Raw genomic sequence first — 16,333 nt, forward strand, 5'->3', positions numbered from 1 at the left:
AAGATGCCCTCAGATGGAAATAAGGAGGAAGAAGAAGGAGACGAAGATGTTATAATTTTGTGTTCCACGAATGTGGAACGAGTCGTTCCAGGGGGTGAGACAGAACAAAAATTCACCCAAAATTCGTCCCGTGGAACAGTGCGTTCCATTCGTTTTAGGCGCACCAAATATGAGACGGAACGCCTCGTCCCAATCCATTTCGTTCCGTCTCACGTACCAAACGGTAATATCCGACCATCCAAATGATCAAAATACCATTTCAAAATTATTTACCAAATGAACAATTAGACACATACTTAACATACAAATTAACTTCGCATAATACTAGAGGTGCCAACTGATATGTATGTATTTTGTTTATTCTTATTCAAACACACTTTAAACCTGATTATTAACCAAAAAAGTAAAAAATATTATATTACACGCCATATCAATTAGTAACAAAAAAATTAAGGCAGTAATTTGGTAACTATTTCTTGGTCCCGAATTTGGCAACTCTCGACTCCTATTCCCATCGCGGTTGTTTTTTTTTTTAATATAAATTACTTATTAACAAAATTATCTTTGTCAAATGGAGAAAAGACAATTTAATCTTCTATTACAATACAAAATCACGAGCAATAAAGTAAGGGTAGTGCTATTTACACATCAATTTTTACTTCTCACATATTTCTCTCAATTTTCAATGGTCAGATCGAATAAATTAAAGAAAATCAATTACCAAAATTACCAAGGGTGGATGGGAAGTAAAAATGAGTGTGTTAATAGTACTATCTTAAATTAATTTCACACAAACCAATATTTTACAATTTTTTTTTAAAACCTCACCCATATATAATCCAGAAAGGGATCCTTTCCGGATCCAGTAAGGGTAGTGCTATCTACACATTTATTTTTACTTCTCACACATTTCTCTTAATTTTTAACAGTTAGATCGAATAAATTGAAGAAAATCAATGACCAAAATTACCAAGGGTGGATGGGAAGAAAAAATAAGTGTGTGAATAATACTATCTTAAAATAACTTCGCACAAACCAAATTTTACAATTTTTTTTTTAAAACCTCGTCCAAATATAACCTAGAAAGGGATCCTCTTCGGATCCCTTCCACGTAATCATTCTCATCAAACAATCCAGACCTTTGATATTTTATCTAATGACTAAAAACAGGGACCCATTCTAAAAGTTATAATAATTTTAGCTATTAGATCAAATTTCAAATGCCCGAATTATTTAATGAGAATAATTAGATGAAAGGGATCCAAAAATATCCCTTTCCATATAATCCTATGATATCTCTAATTTTTTATTTATTTTTAAATTTTAAAAAGGTTCTTTCTTCTCACTTTCACGTTCTCTCACTATCCTTCTCTCCTTTCCATTTAAAAAACAAAACAAAACAAAAATATTCACACACTCAAAGTGAATGACGAGGCCACGAGGATTGAGGGCTAACATATTGTTTCACACAGCGACGTGGCAGAAGGAGAACACGGTGGCACAGTCATCCCACGAGACTAGAGGTAACGGCAAGGATCACGGTTGGACGTATTATATCACGGTAGTCGCACCCCACGAAAAAACATCCCATAGCCATCCATCTTTTTTTTTTCTTAAATATTATTTTTCTGGTTTTTTTTTAATTTCATTGGCCATTTCGTCGACCACCTTCTGCGCGCGACGACGAAGCTCTGTGTCTCTCTCTGTTTCTCTGATCGGAGAAGGCGAGAAAAATGAGTTTCCGGGACGACAATGAGGAGGGGAGGGGAGATCTCCGGAAGCCCTTCCTCCACACTGGGAGCTGGTACCGCATGGGTTCCAGGCAATCCAGCATGATGGGCTCGCAGGTGATCCGTGATAGCTCCATTTCTGTTGTCGCTTGCGTCTTGATTGTCGCTCTGGGTCCTATTCAATTCGGCTTCACCGTAAGCACACCTCTTCTTCAATCGTTTTCCGCCTTTGGGGAGCCTTGAGCTATTGGGTTTTAGAGACGCTGAGCTTTTCGATTGCAGAGAGCTCACAAAAACAGAAGCTTGAGCTCGATTTTACTTTCTTTGTATTCATATCTGCTGAATTATGAATCACATTTTTGGGTTTTGCAGTCTGGCTATTCATCTCCGACCCAATCAGCAATCATCAAGGATCTTGGACTCACAGTATCAGAGGTTCGAATCTCAGTGTTTCTGCGTTTGGGTTGGTTTTTTTATTTTTTTTTCATTTAATTTATAGTTTTTTACTATTTTTTATCATCTGCGTCAGTTTTCGCTTTTCGGTTCTTTGTCGAATGTGGGAGCTATGGTTGGAGCCATAGCCAGCGGTCAGATTTCTGAGTATATTGGGCGCAAAGGGGTAGGATTCAATCACTTGTTAGTTTCCTTATTAAGCAGCTTTGTTTAATTCTAATCCGGGGTTTTGCTAATTACAGTCTTTAATGATCGCTGCTATTCCTAATGTTATCGGTTGGCTTGCCATATCATTTGCCAAGGTGAGTTTTCGTAACTTATCCATGTTTACTGGAAAGCAGACTTGTGAACAATGCTGTCTGACATCATTCTTTTTGCAGGATTCTTCTTTTCTCTACATGGGAAGGTTGTTGGAAGGATTCGGCGTGGGAATAATCTCCTACACGGTAATTTCATGTTGTTTCAAGTGTTTCTGTTGTCGAAAAAGGCATAGTGTGGAACTGTGAGAGTACTCATTTGGTTTGGTCATTGCTAGGTGCCGGTATATATAGCTGAGATAGCACCTCAAAACTTGAGAGGTGCTTTGGGTTCAGTCAATCAGGTTGGCTTTGTTTAGTAGCTTATTCTTACTGTGAGTTAACTGTTAGGAGTTACTAACGTCTGTCTCTAATCAGATTGTTTAAAATCCTTCTTCTGTAGCTCTCTGTAACGATTGGGATAATGCTGGCTTATCTGCTTGGACTTTTTGTTCCATGGAGGATACTTGCTGTTCTGGGTAATCTTCATAAAAAGTCACCGTGGTGTTCACATCACTTGTTTTTACCTCTCATGGATGTAGTACTTTCATAAACTCGATTTATTTGGAAGAATTATGAATTCATTTGCTTGCTAATGGTAATTAGAAATTTGAGTACATAAAGGACATCTTATATGATCTTTTGAGGGAACACGTCATGCTATTAATTTTTTATTACATCAATGAAAATTCAACTTCTTACCCTCCTTTGAGGAAGGAAATTAATTATTTGTGTACACTACTAACAGAAGATTTATGTCCGGGTAAAATTTTCAGGAATATTGCCTTGTACGATATTGATACCTGGGCTCTTTTTCATTCCAGAGTCTCCTCGATGGCTGGTAAGTTCAAAAACCTCTTGATCACAGTTAGAATGCTAGATATGAAGTTTTCCCAAAAAAACTCTTGATCACAGTTATGAAGACCTCGTAGTAAGTTCACAAAAGCCTCTTGATCACAGTTTTGTCTTTTTTGGTTTTGATCTCAACAGGCAAAAATGGGTATGACAGAGGATTTTGAAGCTTCCCTGCAAGTTCTTCGAGGATTTGATACTGATATCTCGGTTGAAGTCAGTGAAATCAAGGTACAAAGCCATAATTTCCTGATAATGGCATTAAAAATATGCTATGACCATATCACTATTTGGAAATTCACCTATGTAAATGATTTCCTTGGTGTGTACTGGGCAGAGGTCTGTGGCATCATCAACCAGAAAAACAACAATTCGGTTTGCAGAACTCAAACAAAGAAGATATTGGCTTCCTTTAATGGTATTTGCTATAGTCCAAAAAAGTTGATTCTCTAATTTACTGTCCTCTAGTCCAAAATGTGATCTATATGTCAAAACCTAACTGTTTTCACAAACTGTTGCATTGCAGATTGGAATCGGTTTACTTGTTCTTCAACAACTAAGTGGAATTAACGGTGTTCTATTCTATTCCAGTACCATTTTTGCAACTGCCGGTAAGTTGCCCCTCATATATGAAAGAATATATTTGTATGCTCTACGGAACCATATTAATACTTTCATATCATTTGTTACTTGTTTCCTTTGACACACCAGGCACCAGGAAGTGTGTATATGTACAACCTTATTATTGTGTATTTAGCACACTCATAGATACCTGTATTACATGTACATAGTGGAAAACTGACTTGAAGTCAGATTTATTTTAATCTGAAATTGTTCTTATTAGTTTCAGTGTTTGAACAGGGATTTCGTCAAGTAACGTAGCCACAGTTGGTCTCGGTGCTGTTCAGGTACAGCAAGAAGATAACTTCAGAATTTGTTTCTTCTCTCACTCAATATTCTCAGTTTGTAAACATAACAAGAATCTGTATGCACTTAGGTCATAGCGACTGGCGTGACTACATGGTTGGCGGACAAAGCAGGCCGTCGTCTTTTGCTTATTGTGAGTTTGACGTCTTTTTTTCTATTGTCAATATTGAGTCACTTGTATATTATCTGTTTGGATTAGATGGAGAAAAATCACTCTTTTCACTGTAGATCTCATCTGTTGGAATGACAATTTTCCTCCTCATTGTTGCGATAGCATTCTACATAAAGGTATTGAATCTATCGTATTTGTACAAATTTCTTAAGGCTATGTGCTTCTTTTGCGTATATTCTCAAAAGGAATTCCACTGATCGCAGGATTTTGTCGATGTTGATTCAAATATTTATAGCATATTGGGCATCATATCAGTGGTTGGAGTTGTGGTATGTTTATATTTTTAACATCACAAGTCAAAGGACGGTGCTGCTTCTTTTTTTTCCTATACGTAATTTCCATTATCTCACACTGTTTTGCAGGCCATGGTAATTGCATTCTCTCTGGGTTTGGGAGCTATTCCATGGTTAATAATGTCTGAGGTATGTCAATGATATAGTTGTATCAGGTGTAGAGTTTTGAGTCTTGCATCGAGCACGAAATTTTTAATCTTATAACTAGTTGCTGAATATTGTTTTGGAACATTTAATAAATTGTCGAATTTGGCAATGCAGATTCTTCCAGTTAATATTAAAGGCCTTGCTGGAAGCATAGCAACACTTGCCAATTGGTTCGTAGCCTGGGTGATCACGATGACGGCAAACTTGCTACTGGAATGGAGCAGTGGAGGTGTGCCCCCTCTTCTCTCTTTCTCTATTCTCTGTCTCCTTCAGTCTAGCCGGTAACATGTCTAAATAAAACTGTGATTACATCCCAAATAATTCGGTCGAGCACCCCAATTATTGAAATAAATCAATGATGATGTCGCTGCTGCTGCTCTTGCTGTTAATTGCCCCTTTTTCCCTCCTTGGTTGTACTGTTTAGCAGTTTTGTTCCTCTGTTACTTTTTTTCGGGCTAACGTCTTTGGTTCCACTTTCAACAGGAACCTTCACCATTTACATGGTGGTGAGTGCTTTCACCGTTGTATTTGTTGCCATTTGGGTTCCGGAGACAAAGGGGAGAACTCTGGAAGAGATCCAATGGTCCTTCAGATAAGTTTTTCTTTACCGTTCTTGCATACGACTTGCTCTCTTCTGTTGCAAGAAACCAGTTCTGCTGTCCCGTTTTGAGATTATCCTACGGGAACTGTACAAAGCGTGCGGTTTTCGTGACATTCTTCAGCCAGCACTTCGTGTTCGGTTGCTACTTTCATTGCTTGTTTTGTATCTTTCAATAGATAGCTGTAAACTCACAGTTTTCTTATAGTTTTATTGAATTCATAAACTTTCCATCGCCCTCGATGTAGTTCTTGTATGTAAGAACTCGACGAGCTTCCATGCCTTCTCTGCCGGCAGATTTCTTCTGTCATGAAACCTTTCCGGTTTTATATTCATGCCGGCGTAGAGATTTTGAATTCACAAAGACTAGTAAAGGGTTTATTTGTCATTGCAATTCATACCATGTTTTTCCATGGTTTAGTAGACGTTGGCGGGCAATTTGTACTGTGACCATTGCCTTAAGGACAACCTTAGTTTACTAGTCTGGGATACCGCCACCTGGGACTATTGGTCTGGAATACCGTCATTGGGGCGTAGCTTTGTGAACGAGAGATACTGATAAAAATTACAGCAAGACTCTAAAATTTGTAGGCTTTTTGGTCAAAATGGTCCCTAAGATTATATTAACTCCTCACTTTGGTCCTTAAGATTTAAAATTGATAGAAGTGGTCTATAACATTGTCTACCACCAATCATTTTTGTCCTTATATGAAAAATATCTGTAAATTGAAGTAAGTACCATTTCAAGTGAAGGAGTTGATTTGACAAAAATACCCTCAATTTAACGGAAATTTTCCACGAAAGGACCAAAATGATTGACAGTGAACAATCTCAGGGACCACTGCGGTCGGTTTTAAATTTTAGGGATCAAAGTGAGGAGTTAAGCCAAAATCATAGACCTTTTTTTGACTAAAAAACCAAATTAGTATTCTAATTTTAGGTTTAAATAGCCAAATCCTATTTTTGGGGTTGTCTTGCTGACAACCTGCCCTACCCATGACATTCAGAGCACCATTGGAATAACTGGGCCTAGGCCCAAGGGTCCACTATTACGGTTAGTTTGTGATTGGAATAACCGGGAAGTAATTTTGAGCAATAGTCCCCAACTTATCTACGAGTTATACTTTCGCCCCCCCAACTCATTTTTTAGTTCATTTACCCCTTCAACTCGACCATGTTTTGCGCATTTACTACTTCTGTCCGCTTTTTCTGTAAAACGTAAGGGTAAGAATGCAACTTTTGGATTATGTTCGTTGCTCCAAATTAACATTAATTTTTAAGACGGGTGAAATTCCCACTATACCCGTAAGATGAAAAGAAAAATTAACGATAAGGAATACAGGTGTAACATATGGTCGAATTGAAGGGAAAAGTCCTCTCCGGATCCCTTCCATAAAATCCATCCAATCAATCAATTTGGGTTCTTGAAATTTGATTCAACAGCTACAAACAAGGGGTCCATTTAAAAGTTATAATAACTTTAGCCGTTTGATCAAATTTCAAGGGTTCGAATTAGGTGATTGGGAGGATTTGGTAGAAGGGATCCGGAAAGGATCCCTTTCCGAATTGAAGGACAATGGGAAATACAAATTTGAGTTGAGGAGCTAAATTAAACTCTTAGATAAGTTCAAGAACCATTGCGCCACATTGTATTTTCCTTTAAGTGTAGTTTGGATCGCAAGTGAAGCATTGGAAATGAAATTGCCCAACTTCTGTTTCCTTTTCTAAAGAGAACTCCATTTTATTACAAATTGAAGAAAATTAAAGTTCACAAACTAAGTTGTACAAATATTGATGAAAATATAATCGACAAAAACTTCTTTTAGTCATCTGCATTCTAAACCGAACATTTTTATTATTTCTCTGCACTCACAAAAGACTAAAAATGAGTTTTAAAATTGCCAGTCTTTGTCGTCGGCGGCAAATTCTAATAACTGTCCGTTGGTAGATTCCAACACAAAAGTAAAAAGACACAAAAAGTACTCTTGATCAATTGAAACGATCGACCACCAATACTTGATGCATAGTGATTGATACGAACTTTTTCACAGTGCGATTCCCACTCTTGCTTCCCAAATGAGCAAATACCCCGATATGCCGTAACAGTATACACTAACAACGCGACGACATGTTTCCCAACTTTTTCACATAACACTGCATTACTAATCTAAAATACCACAGCGGTGCCACACTTTACGGATAAGAGATCCTGATAAAATAGTGCAGTCCATAAAACAATTTAAGTAGACTCTAAACTATGTATCTTTCCAAACTAATCCATCGTTAAATGAATTCAAATTTCGAGATCTATGTCTACGGGAAGAATCTAGGGCATGTGCAGCCTCTGCACACACACCCTCCTTCCGTTATCCATGTCTCCTTGTCTCTATTTTGAAGGTAAAGATTCGAAATTTATTTAAAAATGGGTATTTGAAGAGTGGAAATTAGGTAAAAGCATGTGCAACAGTTGCCCACTTTTCAGGATATAAGGGCATAAAAATCTCTATTAGTCAATAAATGCAACCAACATAGACTTGCACCACACATAATATGCAAAACAACAGCTAATGCCAACTAAATGCCATCCTCACAAAGTCAATATAACTTTGAAAGTAGAGTTTTGTCCAGTAAGGACCTACCCATAGCATGAACCAGGATCTATGGCCTTCGGATCCTCAGGCATTGGATCTTTGGCTGAGGATCCCGCGGCCATCGATCTTGGTCCGTTCTAGAATTTCATCGTTGAAATTTGAGTAGTTTCAGAATTCAGAAGGCAAGAACGAATGCACTCTCTTATATTCCAGCTACTGAGATTTAAAACCTCACTAGTTACAGATATAGATACGAACACCAGAGATAAACCTACTCAATTTCTTGTCATGAACTCTCTTCCTCTAGTAGTTGGAGCAAACTTTGTGAACCATATCAATATAGCATATGCAAGAGTATACCTAATTAGATCACAAGCACAATGGATGAGTATGAAGATCGTCCAAAGTGCGTAAAATGCTAAAATGTATGATATATGCATTGGAAAATTATAAATTTCCTCACCCATAAGCAGAAAACAGTCCTACTATCTTCTAGTAATTGAATACAAAGTAGGTGAAATTCAGCAGTGGTTATGTTCATGTGTCTGTGTCTGATATCGCTAAGGTTTTTTTCACATCGAGAGTCCAACAGCAAGAGTTCAACATCAGCAGAATTTGTATAATGCGGTAACACAATCAGAATTTTACTGTCCACACAATGTTCATCTGAATGAATTGGTTTTATTGACTATTGAAGACAGAGGTCCTGATACAAGCTGAATTAACTAAATCGAAAAAGTAAACTCTAAAACGCTAACATATAAATAGAGATACATCCAACATGGTAAATTGGAAGCATTCTCAATACAAAAATAAGCAATGCTACAAATTGTAACTTCCCTGGACAAACGACTGAACATATGCGAGAATCGAGCAGAGAAAAATCACAGTTTAACATCAAGTATCTAATACAACAAAAACCAAATAAAGTACAAGATCAAGAAGTGAAAAATGCAAGATAGAGTGGTTAGGCTAGTAATGATAGATAACTCTGAATGGAGAGTCGAACCAGAATGATGTTCTTGAGCTAGGAAACTACTTTCACAGGATACTTGTCAATGCAGTCTTCCCAAGGACCATTACAAGATGGCTTCACATTCCGAAGTGCCTCCCAGACCGCACTGTTACATTTAAAACCACTTCCAAAGGCAATCTGCCAGATACGATTGCCCCTGCGGATCCTCCCCTTGGCCTCCATATACGCCAATTCATACCAAATGGAGCTCGACGAAGTATTCCCAAACCGGTGTAGAGTCATTCGAGAGGCCTCAACATGTATAGGCAGCAACTGCAGGTTCTTCTCCAGCTCATCAATCACAGCCCTTCCTCCGGCGTGTATGCAAAAATGATCAAATGCCAGCTTGAAATCCGGGATATATGGCTTGACGTTGGACTTGAACAGCTTCTTAACCACAAGTGATGAAAAGAAAAGAAGCTGCTCGCTTATAGGAAGCACAATAGGTCCCAAAGTGGTAATGTTGGTCTTAAGCGCCCCACCGGCAATTGCCATCAAATCTTTCGACAAAGACACACCAGTCTTCCCCTTATCATCCTGCTCCTGATAAACACAACGAAAAGCTTTATCATCCGCGCCACGATGGGTCCTCACAACATGAACAAGCTTGTACTTAGCCCGCCTCCTATCAACGGACTTATTGGAAAGCAAAACCGCGGAACCCCCAACACGAAACAAGCAATTGGGTATCAACATAGACTTCTTATTCCCAAAATACCAATTCTGAGTAATGTTCTCAGTACTAACAACAACAGCATAAGTATTCCGGTGGATTTGCAACAAGTCCTTGGCAAGATCAACAGCTATAACCCCAGCACTACAACCCATTCCCCCCAAATTGAAACTCCTAATATTACCCCTCAATTTGTACTTATTAACAATCATGGCGGAAAGCGACGGCGTCGGATTAAACAAGCTGCAATTCACAACGAGAATCCCAATGTCCTTTGGCTTCACATGGGTATTGGCAAACAGATTATCCAGAGCACCGTACATCACCTGCTCCGCCTCCTCCCTGGCGGCGGCCATCGACGGCCGGGGAGGGATGTAATGCATCGCCTCCGGGACATAAGTCTCCTCGCCGAGGCCGGAGCGCTCGAGAATCTTACGCTGGAACTCGAGCGACGAGTCGTCGAAGTCCTGCGTGAGGCGGGAGTGCTCCATGAAGCGCTGGTACGGTGCCTTGAGGTGATCGGGCGGGCGGTAGCAGGCGTAATCGACCAAGTAAACGGGTCTGGGTCGGGTCATGATGTAGACGGTCAACCCGAAGACGAGGACGGCGGAGCAGATGATGACGGAGACGAGATTGTACTGGAGGTGGAGCCAGAGTTGTTGAATGTCGTAAATGTCCATTTGGGAGGCTTCGATTAGGGTTACGATAATCAACGGGATAAAGCAGAGGGTTAAGAGATTGGAGATCAAGTAATGGTACCCTAATTTCACGTACTTGAGATTAACGCTCTGGAGGAAATCGGGGAGCCGTCGGGTTTGGTGAATCCGGACCCCGACCTCACCGCCTCCGCCGCGCGCGGTGGCGACATTGGTTGCTCCGCCTGGGTCCATGGCCGGTGGCTCCGCTTCCGGGGGTATGTGAGAAAGGTCGTCGCTCTGTGTGCTTTGGAGGGAAGCGAGAGTGAGCGATTTGAGAGGGGTATTTATAAATGGATGTGGGCCATGTGGGGCAATGGGGTATTACCGTATTAATATAATTATGGTGGCGGCCGCGGATGGTGTACGGCAAAGGACGGAGAAGTTGGAGATTCCCGAGCTCCGAAAGGTCGTGGGGAGGGTTTTGTGTGGTGGGAGATGAGATCACGAGGAGGGACTTGAGAAATGGGAGAGCGTGATTGATCTTGACCGTTAAATAACCGTTACGTCATGCGTGGGAAAACTGGGAATATATCAATGGAAAGGACTCCGAATTGCTACAAATATGAGCCTATTTTAAAAGTTATAATAATTTCAACCGTTGGATTAAATTTCAATAGTATGGATTCCCAGTTTTGATGAATTAGGAGGAAGGGATCCGGAGAGAATCCCTTTCCTATACAAATAGCTGGCTTTGGGCGAGAAATTCTTCAGTATGTCGATAATATGTTTCAGTACACAAAGTGTTATTATACAAGTGGTTGGATAGTTAATAAAATTTTTAATCACTTGTATTATGATACTTGAAATACCATGACATATTCTCGCACACTGAAAAAAAATCTTTCATTCTTATCATTTGACTAATAACGAAGAATTTATTTTTAATAAAAGTTAATTTTTTATTTTTTCATAAACAAATATTTTTGGGTAACCTTTTTCAAAACTTTTTTTTTTTTGGTGAAGTTTTTCAAATCAATTTTAGGTAAGCAATGGCTCTTGCATTATAGAGATCACAATGGAATTAGACTTTCTTACATCCTCTCACATCATTACGTCATCTGAATCGATAAGACAACGTTATGTATGCTAATTAAATTCTATGAAAATTACGTTATTTATCCCGATGAAAGAAACTAGGTGAGATTTTATTTATAAAGGGATTAGGTAAGTGCATATTTCAAAACTGTTTTAGATAAACATGAGCATCATCTATCGTTGACAAAAATGTGTGTTTTAAATTGAAAATAAGTATTTCAATTGTTATTGATCAAGGATTGAGATCCTGCAGACCCCGAACCGATAAATTCAGACTACTTAATTTAATCACACAGTCTCATTAGTCTATCTCACCGACCCATTTCACAAAAATCTAGAAACTTGAATGACCCATATATCTTTCTCTCTCTTGAACGGTCTGAATCTCTTAGTTTGAAAGCACGGTACGCAAAGATCCGAAGTGGATATCATTCCATTGTTCAATTTCCCTTTGGTTTTGGTTTCTTTATATTGTAAAATTACAATCACATGTTACTGTAACGTCTACATGTAGAGTCATTCCTACTTACAAACAAAACCGAACACGACATGATAGCAAAACACTAATCGTTTTCTTTTTATAGTTTTAACTGTACGCTTTTGTTATATGTGTTAGACTGCATTTTGCATGTCATAAAAAAAGACTCGTTACATAGTTTATTTGTGTTTGGATGGATACAGGGGGAGCTTTACCTGGACCTCTCCATCTATCAATGCAGATAGATAGAGGTCGCAACCCAAATTTAAGAATCCACCGACCTCTATCTTTCATTGCAAATGGAGAAGTCCACTGCCCGCAAAGCAATCTACGCCATTGAAAAACGAGACCTTGCAAATGGTCCTTACAGACACCCTAACAATTCCTGTGGAAATATATCGTGAATGCCGGCGGTATGACTGCACCACGTCTTAATTATTTCGCATGGCAGTGCATGATAGGTTTAGGATACCGTCAGAGTCCTCAGTGTTTCTCTTTCTCATTCACATCGGTCTGTACTACCGAGGCAGAAGCTTATACAAGTCCAGCTATGTCAAAACATAAACAAACTTGTCTACGATTCATCCGGGAAGCAAATATAGTTCACAACAGATACAGATGCGAATAGCAGGTAGTTATAGAGTTCAACGAAACGAGATCAGATGCCTAACGACAGAAGAAACATAAATACGCGTCAATTAGATAAAGTACCGTTAAATAAAAATGCGGAAATCTCCGGCTGCAGCTAGAGGGCCTCTTTCAGGAGTGTCCTAGTGAGATCTATGGGAAGTCCCATCATGCTATCGGTTGTCCCTACCTGCAAGCACCACACCAATTCAAATATGACTATAAAGACAGGGCTCTACAATCCGTAATCAGTAGATCAAACATCCGACCACGATGGGTTATGCTTGCAGGATTCATTAAACCAAAGCTCCTGGATGAAACAGACACACGGTACCATAAATAGACTCCATCATGCTTCTGTTGCCTCGCATTCTCAAAATGTAATGACTATTGTTTACAACTTTAGAAGAGAGAGTAGAAAACCAACCACTTCTTTGACATAGGGAAGAATAAGAGGATGTTCGATTATGAGTCCCCCAGCAACTTTGAGCACTATCCCCTCCTCAATCTGACATGGACACAGAGGAATGGGTTCTATCGTTGTCATCTCATCAAGAAAGAAGTGAAACAACCAAATAGGATACAGAACAACTCTTACCAGCTTCTCAATGACTTCATCTGGTATTTTATGGAAATAAATCTGCAAGGAACCCCGAATAGATATTATCCATAGATATGATCAATGGAGTTGTAGCATTGGCATCAATTTTATGTTTCACTGAAAAAAAAGGGTACCTCCACTCGATCCCATTCTCCTTTACTGAATCCCGTTTTAAGGTTTGTAACATGCACAGATCCTACTGTTGCTGCATGCCCTCCAGAATAATCTGCAATTCATGTTAGGAAACTCATCAGAGTCAAAAAGTAAAACATCAGGGATAGAGACTGAAATCAACCGTTAAGCCAACCTTTCAAAAATTGCCGTGCTTCTTCCTTGCTGGATGGTTTTTCCCGGATCACACCTTCATAGACCACCACCTCCAGATCATTTTACAATAAGAGTAAGAAATAACAGATTTAACGTTCACTGACCCATAAAAGGAAATTTCTAAATTCCTGGTTTTACAAATAAGTCTTATCACCATAGGCCAATAATGTTCATGGACTCATAAATTAGAAATTTATAAATCTCTAAATTCCTTGTTTGAAAGACAAACAAGAGTATGGCAAAGCTGATGCTTGGAGCATCCATAACAGAAGATGTTGATGCACAAAACCGGAGGGGTCTTGGAACAATGTAAATCCGACCGTGAATCTGCAAGAAAGTAAATAACACAAGATGTATCGTGGTTCACCTCAAGGTTTGGGCTACGTCCACACTGATATTGTATTTCTGAGGGAGACAGCTCTGAATATGAGAGTTAGAGCTTTGAGAGAATGAGGGAGCTTAAGGCCTAAGAATCGGCCTCCCTTAATGAGGAGGGTGAGGAGTCCTTTTATAGAATAAAGGCTCCTCACTTATTACATATTTGCCCCTTCCTTTATTACATAATTACATTTGAGTCCCCCGAATATTTATACAAGGTCTAAATACGGAGACCCTAAGTATGGTATAAACAGAAGATATAATGGTTACTCCATAAAGAATCAACACGAGGAGGAGAAAGAGCTAAAGCACACAATTCATGCCTAAGAAACTAAAACAAGTAACATCCAAACATGGGTCTCAACGAAGTTATTCTACATGATTAACAGTTTCTCAGTCCTTAGAATCTTACATAACTGACTTCAAACATTATTTAAACCTATACTTATTACTTTCTTCCTTACCCTCTTCAGGATATAAGGAAGCGAATGGAGTATGATAAAAAATCCATATATACATTTAGGTGTATTATCCGCAACATGCAACAGACACGTGACAAGAGTATAGAGACTATAAATATGGTATAAGATGTGATGTATACTTGATCAGAAGTAACTAATAGTGTTGGTTCGGCATCCTTTATGTAGTCCCCAACTGGGAGCTTTTGTGAAATGGCTTCTGCCTGAGATTTTTCCGTCAGCTTAGATAGGTAAGCAATTCTATTTCAATGAGAAACCAGTTCAGACAATGCCATAACATTATTAACAATATCCAGTAAACAAACAACTGCAACAAAGGGAGCATTAACACACACAATTCCAGACACTCATATACAAGCAGAAAGAAAGACCTATAGTTACGAGCATGAATTTAGTTGAGCACCACAACTAATTAGTATCTTTCTTTTCTTCTCAACTAGTTTTGCACAGTTATGTAGTCAAAATCCCAAATTAAGCCTTCAAAAAAAGTCTAAAACTGTAAAAACGATACTTCCTCAATAAAAAGAAAAACGGAAACATCTCCTCCATAAATGGCACTAGGTGATATCAGATTTTAAGATGCCTCTTGTAGATATACAGAGTGATCATACCATACATATAGATGTATACACAATATGTACGAAGAAATGACATACTGTGTCTGCCGCAATCACAATTGTCGGCTCAGCATCCTTCTCTTGATTATTGATGCTTTGCAACTTTGATATAATAGCATCGGCCTGACACGCATATTCATACGCGGCCAATGTAAGAAATTAAAATCAAAACAACGCTAAACTAAAAGAAGCAAATTCCAAATCAGCCGATTAGTATTTAGCGTTAGATTCGCAATAGGAAAACAATAAAAAGGAGATGAACACCAAACCTTTGCCTTGGCAAGAACCAAAACCAACTCCTCTGGTTTTTCCGTTCGGATGGATTTTTCATCAATGTCTGCAGTCTAAAGCAATAACAAGAGTTTAATTTCAAAAAATCAGCAGGGAAATTAGTTTTTATATATTTCAGAGGAACAATTGGTAGCACCACGACTGTGAATTCATATCCCATTTCAGCCAATATTTTCCGGCGTGCTATCGAAGCCGATCCCAAGATTATCTGCATAATCACACATTAACATTAACATCATCTCCGGGATTAGCATAGCTTCAGTGGAATAATGAGAGCAATTTTCACATTAAACTAAGAACAACACAAATACTCTGTTTGGCAGAAGCAGCTGCAACCAAACAGTGCCCTAATATCCAGCACTACAAGTCCACAACCACCTCCTAGTGTTGTCCACCATCTAAAAGCTTCTATTTCTACTGCAACCAACCAGGAGGGAACGACGACGCTTCGTGTTTGAAATCGTCGCAACAGAAACGCGTCGAAACCCTAGCTTTTAGTTCAAAATTTGGAGCCGAGCAATGCGAAAAAGAAACTGCCTGTAGACGGAGAGTGAGTCGCGTACCTTGAAGGAAGATGAATCGGCTTCCATGGCTGAGTCAGCCGGCGAGTCAGTCCGATACCTTGGAGCTTGGAAGAAGCAGTTGTGGCGGCGTTTGGCTATTTTCTTCGCGCCGTTTACTCGTTTAGGCGCGTTTTTACCATGCCGTCTTTGCAAAGTACGACGATTCTGTATCGGTCGTTTTTGGCGAGTAGGGTTAACATTTCAGGTCGTTTTAACCTTTTTGTTCATTTTTTTGTTTTTATTTTTTTATTTCTTTTAATTTTGTTTAAGAATATTGCACAATCATTCAAACCGTTTATTTTTTGTGTTTTGGTTTTAAAGATCATCTCAGTAAAAAGTATACAAATATGCTTTAAGTTTTTTCAACACAATCATATTTTAAGTTAAATATTATATTTTTTATAACGATAATCGAACGGTTAAAAAATGTCAATTTGATTAGTTTTTGCGTGGTTGATGTTCAAATAAAAAATAGATGATTCTAAATATCAC

General features: G+C 38.7%; 3 protein-coding genes across 5 annotated transcripts; 1 reads left to right on the forward strand and 2 right to left on the reverse strand.

Annotated features, from left to right (window-relative positions):
- Positions 1 to 1,610: 1,610 nt before the first annotated feature.
- LOC126633561 (sugar transporter ERD6-like 6) lies at positions 1,611 to 5,703 on the forward strand. Its single transcript, XM_050304209.1, has 18 exons — positions 1,611 to 1,925; positions 2,103 to 2,165; positions 2,260 to 2,349; positions 2,426 to 2,485; positions 2,564 to 2,629; positions 2,719 to 2,784; positions 2,883 to 2,958; positions 3,256 to 3,320; positions 3,470 to 3,562; positions 3,669 to 3,749; positions 3,858 to 3,942; positions 4,193 to 4,239; positions 4,329 to 4,391; positions 4,487 to 4,546; positions 4,634 to 4,699; positions 4,793 to 4,852; positions 4,985 to 5,099; positions 5,354 to 5,703. Exons 1-18 carry the CDS (start codon positions 1,734 to 1,736, stop codon positions 5,464 to 5,466), a joined length of 1,461 nt encoding a protein of 486 aa, XP_050160166.1. The 5' UTR covers positions 1,611 to 1,733; the 3' UTR covers positions 5,467 to 5,703.
- A 3,017-nt stretch (positions 5,704 to 8,720) lies between these two features.
- On the reverse strand, positions 8,721 to 10,883 carry LOC126633560 (3-ketoacyl-CoA synthase 4). The gene has a single exon (XM_050304208.1). It carries the CDS (start codon positions 10,635 to 10,637, stop codon positions 9,087 to 9,089), a length of 1,551 nt encoding a protein of 516 aa, XP_050160165.1. The 5' UTR covers positions 10,638 to 10,883; the 3' UTR covers positions 8,721 to 9,086.
- A 1,626-nt stretch (positions 10,884 to 12,509) lies between these two features.
- Positions 12,510 to 16,011, reverse strand: LOC126633566 (uncharacterized). Of its 3 annotated transcripts, none has more exons than XM_050304220.1 (10): positions 15,842 to 16,011; positions 15,415 to 15,486; positions 15,257 to 15,331; positions 15,027 to 15,110; positions 14,493 to 14,573; positions 13,494 to 13,563; positions 13,321 to 13,412; positions 13,184 to 13,225; positions 13,013 to 13,093; positions 12,510 to 12,775 (listed from the first exon to the last, which is right to left on the reverse strand). In XM_050304220.1, the coding sequence occupies exons 1-10, from the start codon at positions 15,866 to 15,868 to the stop codon at positions 12,704 to 12,706; spliced, it is 696 nt and encodes a 231-aa protein (XP_050160177.1). In that variant the 5' UTR covers positions 15,869 to 16,011; the 3' UTR covers positions 12,510 to 12,703. The 3 variants fall into 3 exon arrangements, with proteins under 3 accessions (XP_050160177.1, XP_050160178.1, XP_050160179.1); XM_050304221.1 differs by having other exon boundaries at positions 12,510 to 12,895; positions 15,842 to 16,010; XM_050304222.1 differs by lacking the exon at positions 14,493 to 14,573 and having other exon boundaries at positions 15,842 to 16,009.
- Between the last annotated feature and the right edge of the window lie 322 nt (positions 16,012 to 16,333).

This window comes from Malus sylvestris, chromosome 8 (genome assembly GCF_916048215.2).
Source record: "Malus sylvestris chromosome 8, drMalSylv7.2, whole genome shotgun sequence".
NCBI classification, from domain to species: Eukaryota; Viridiplantae; Streptophyta; class Magnoliopsida; order Rosales; family Rosaceae; genus Malus; species Malus sylvestris.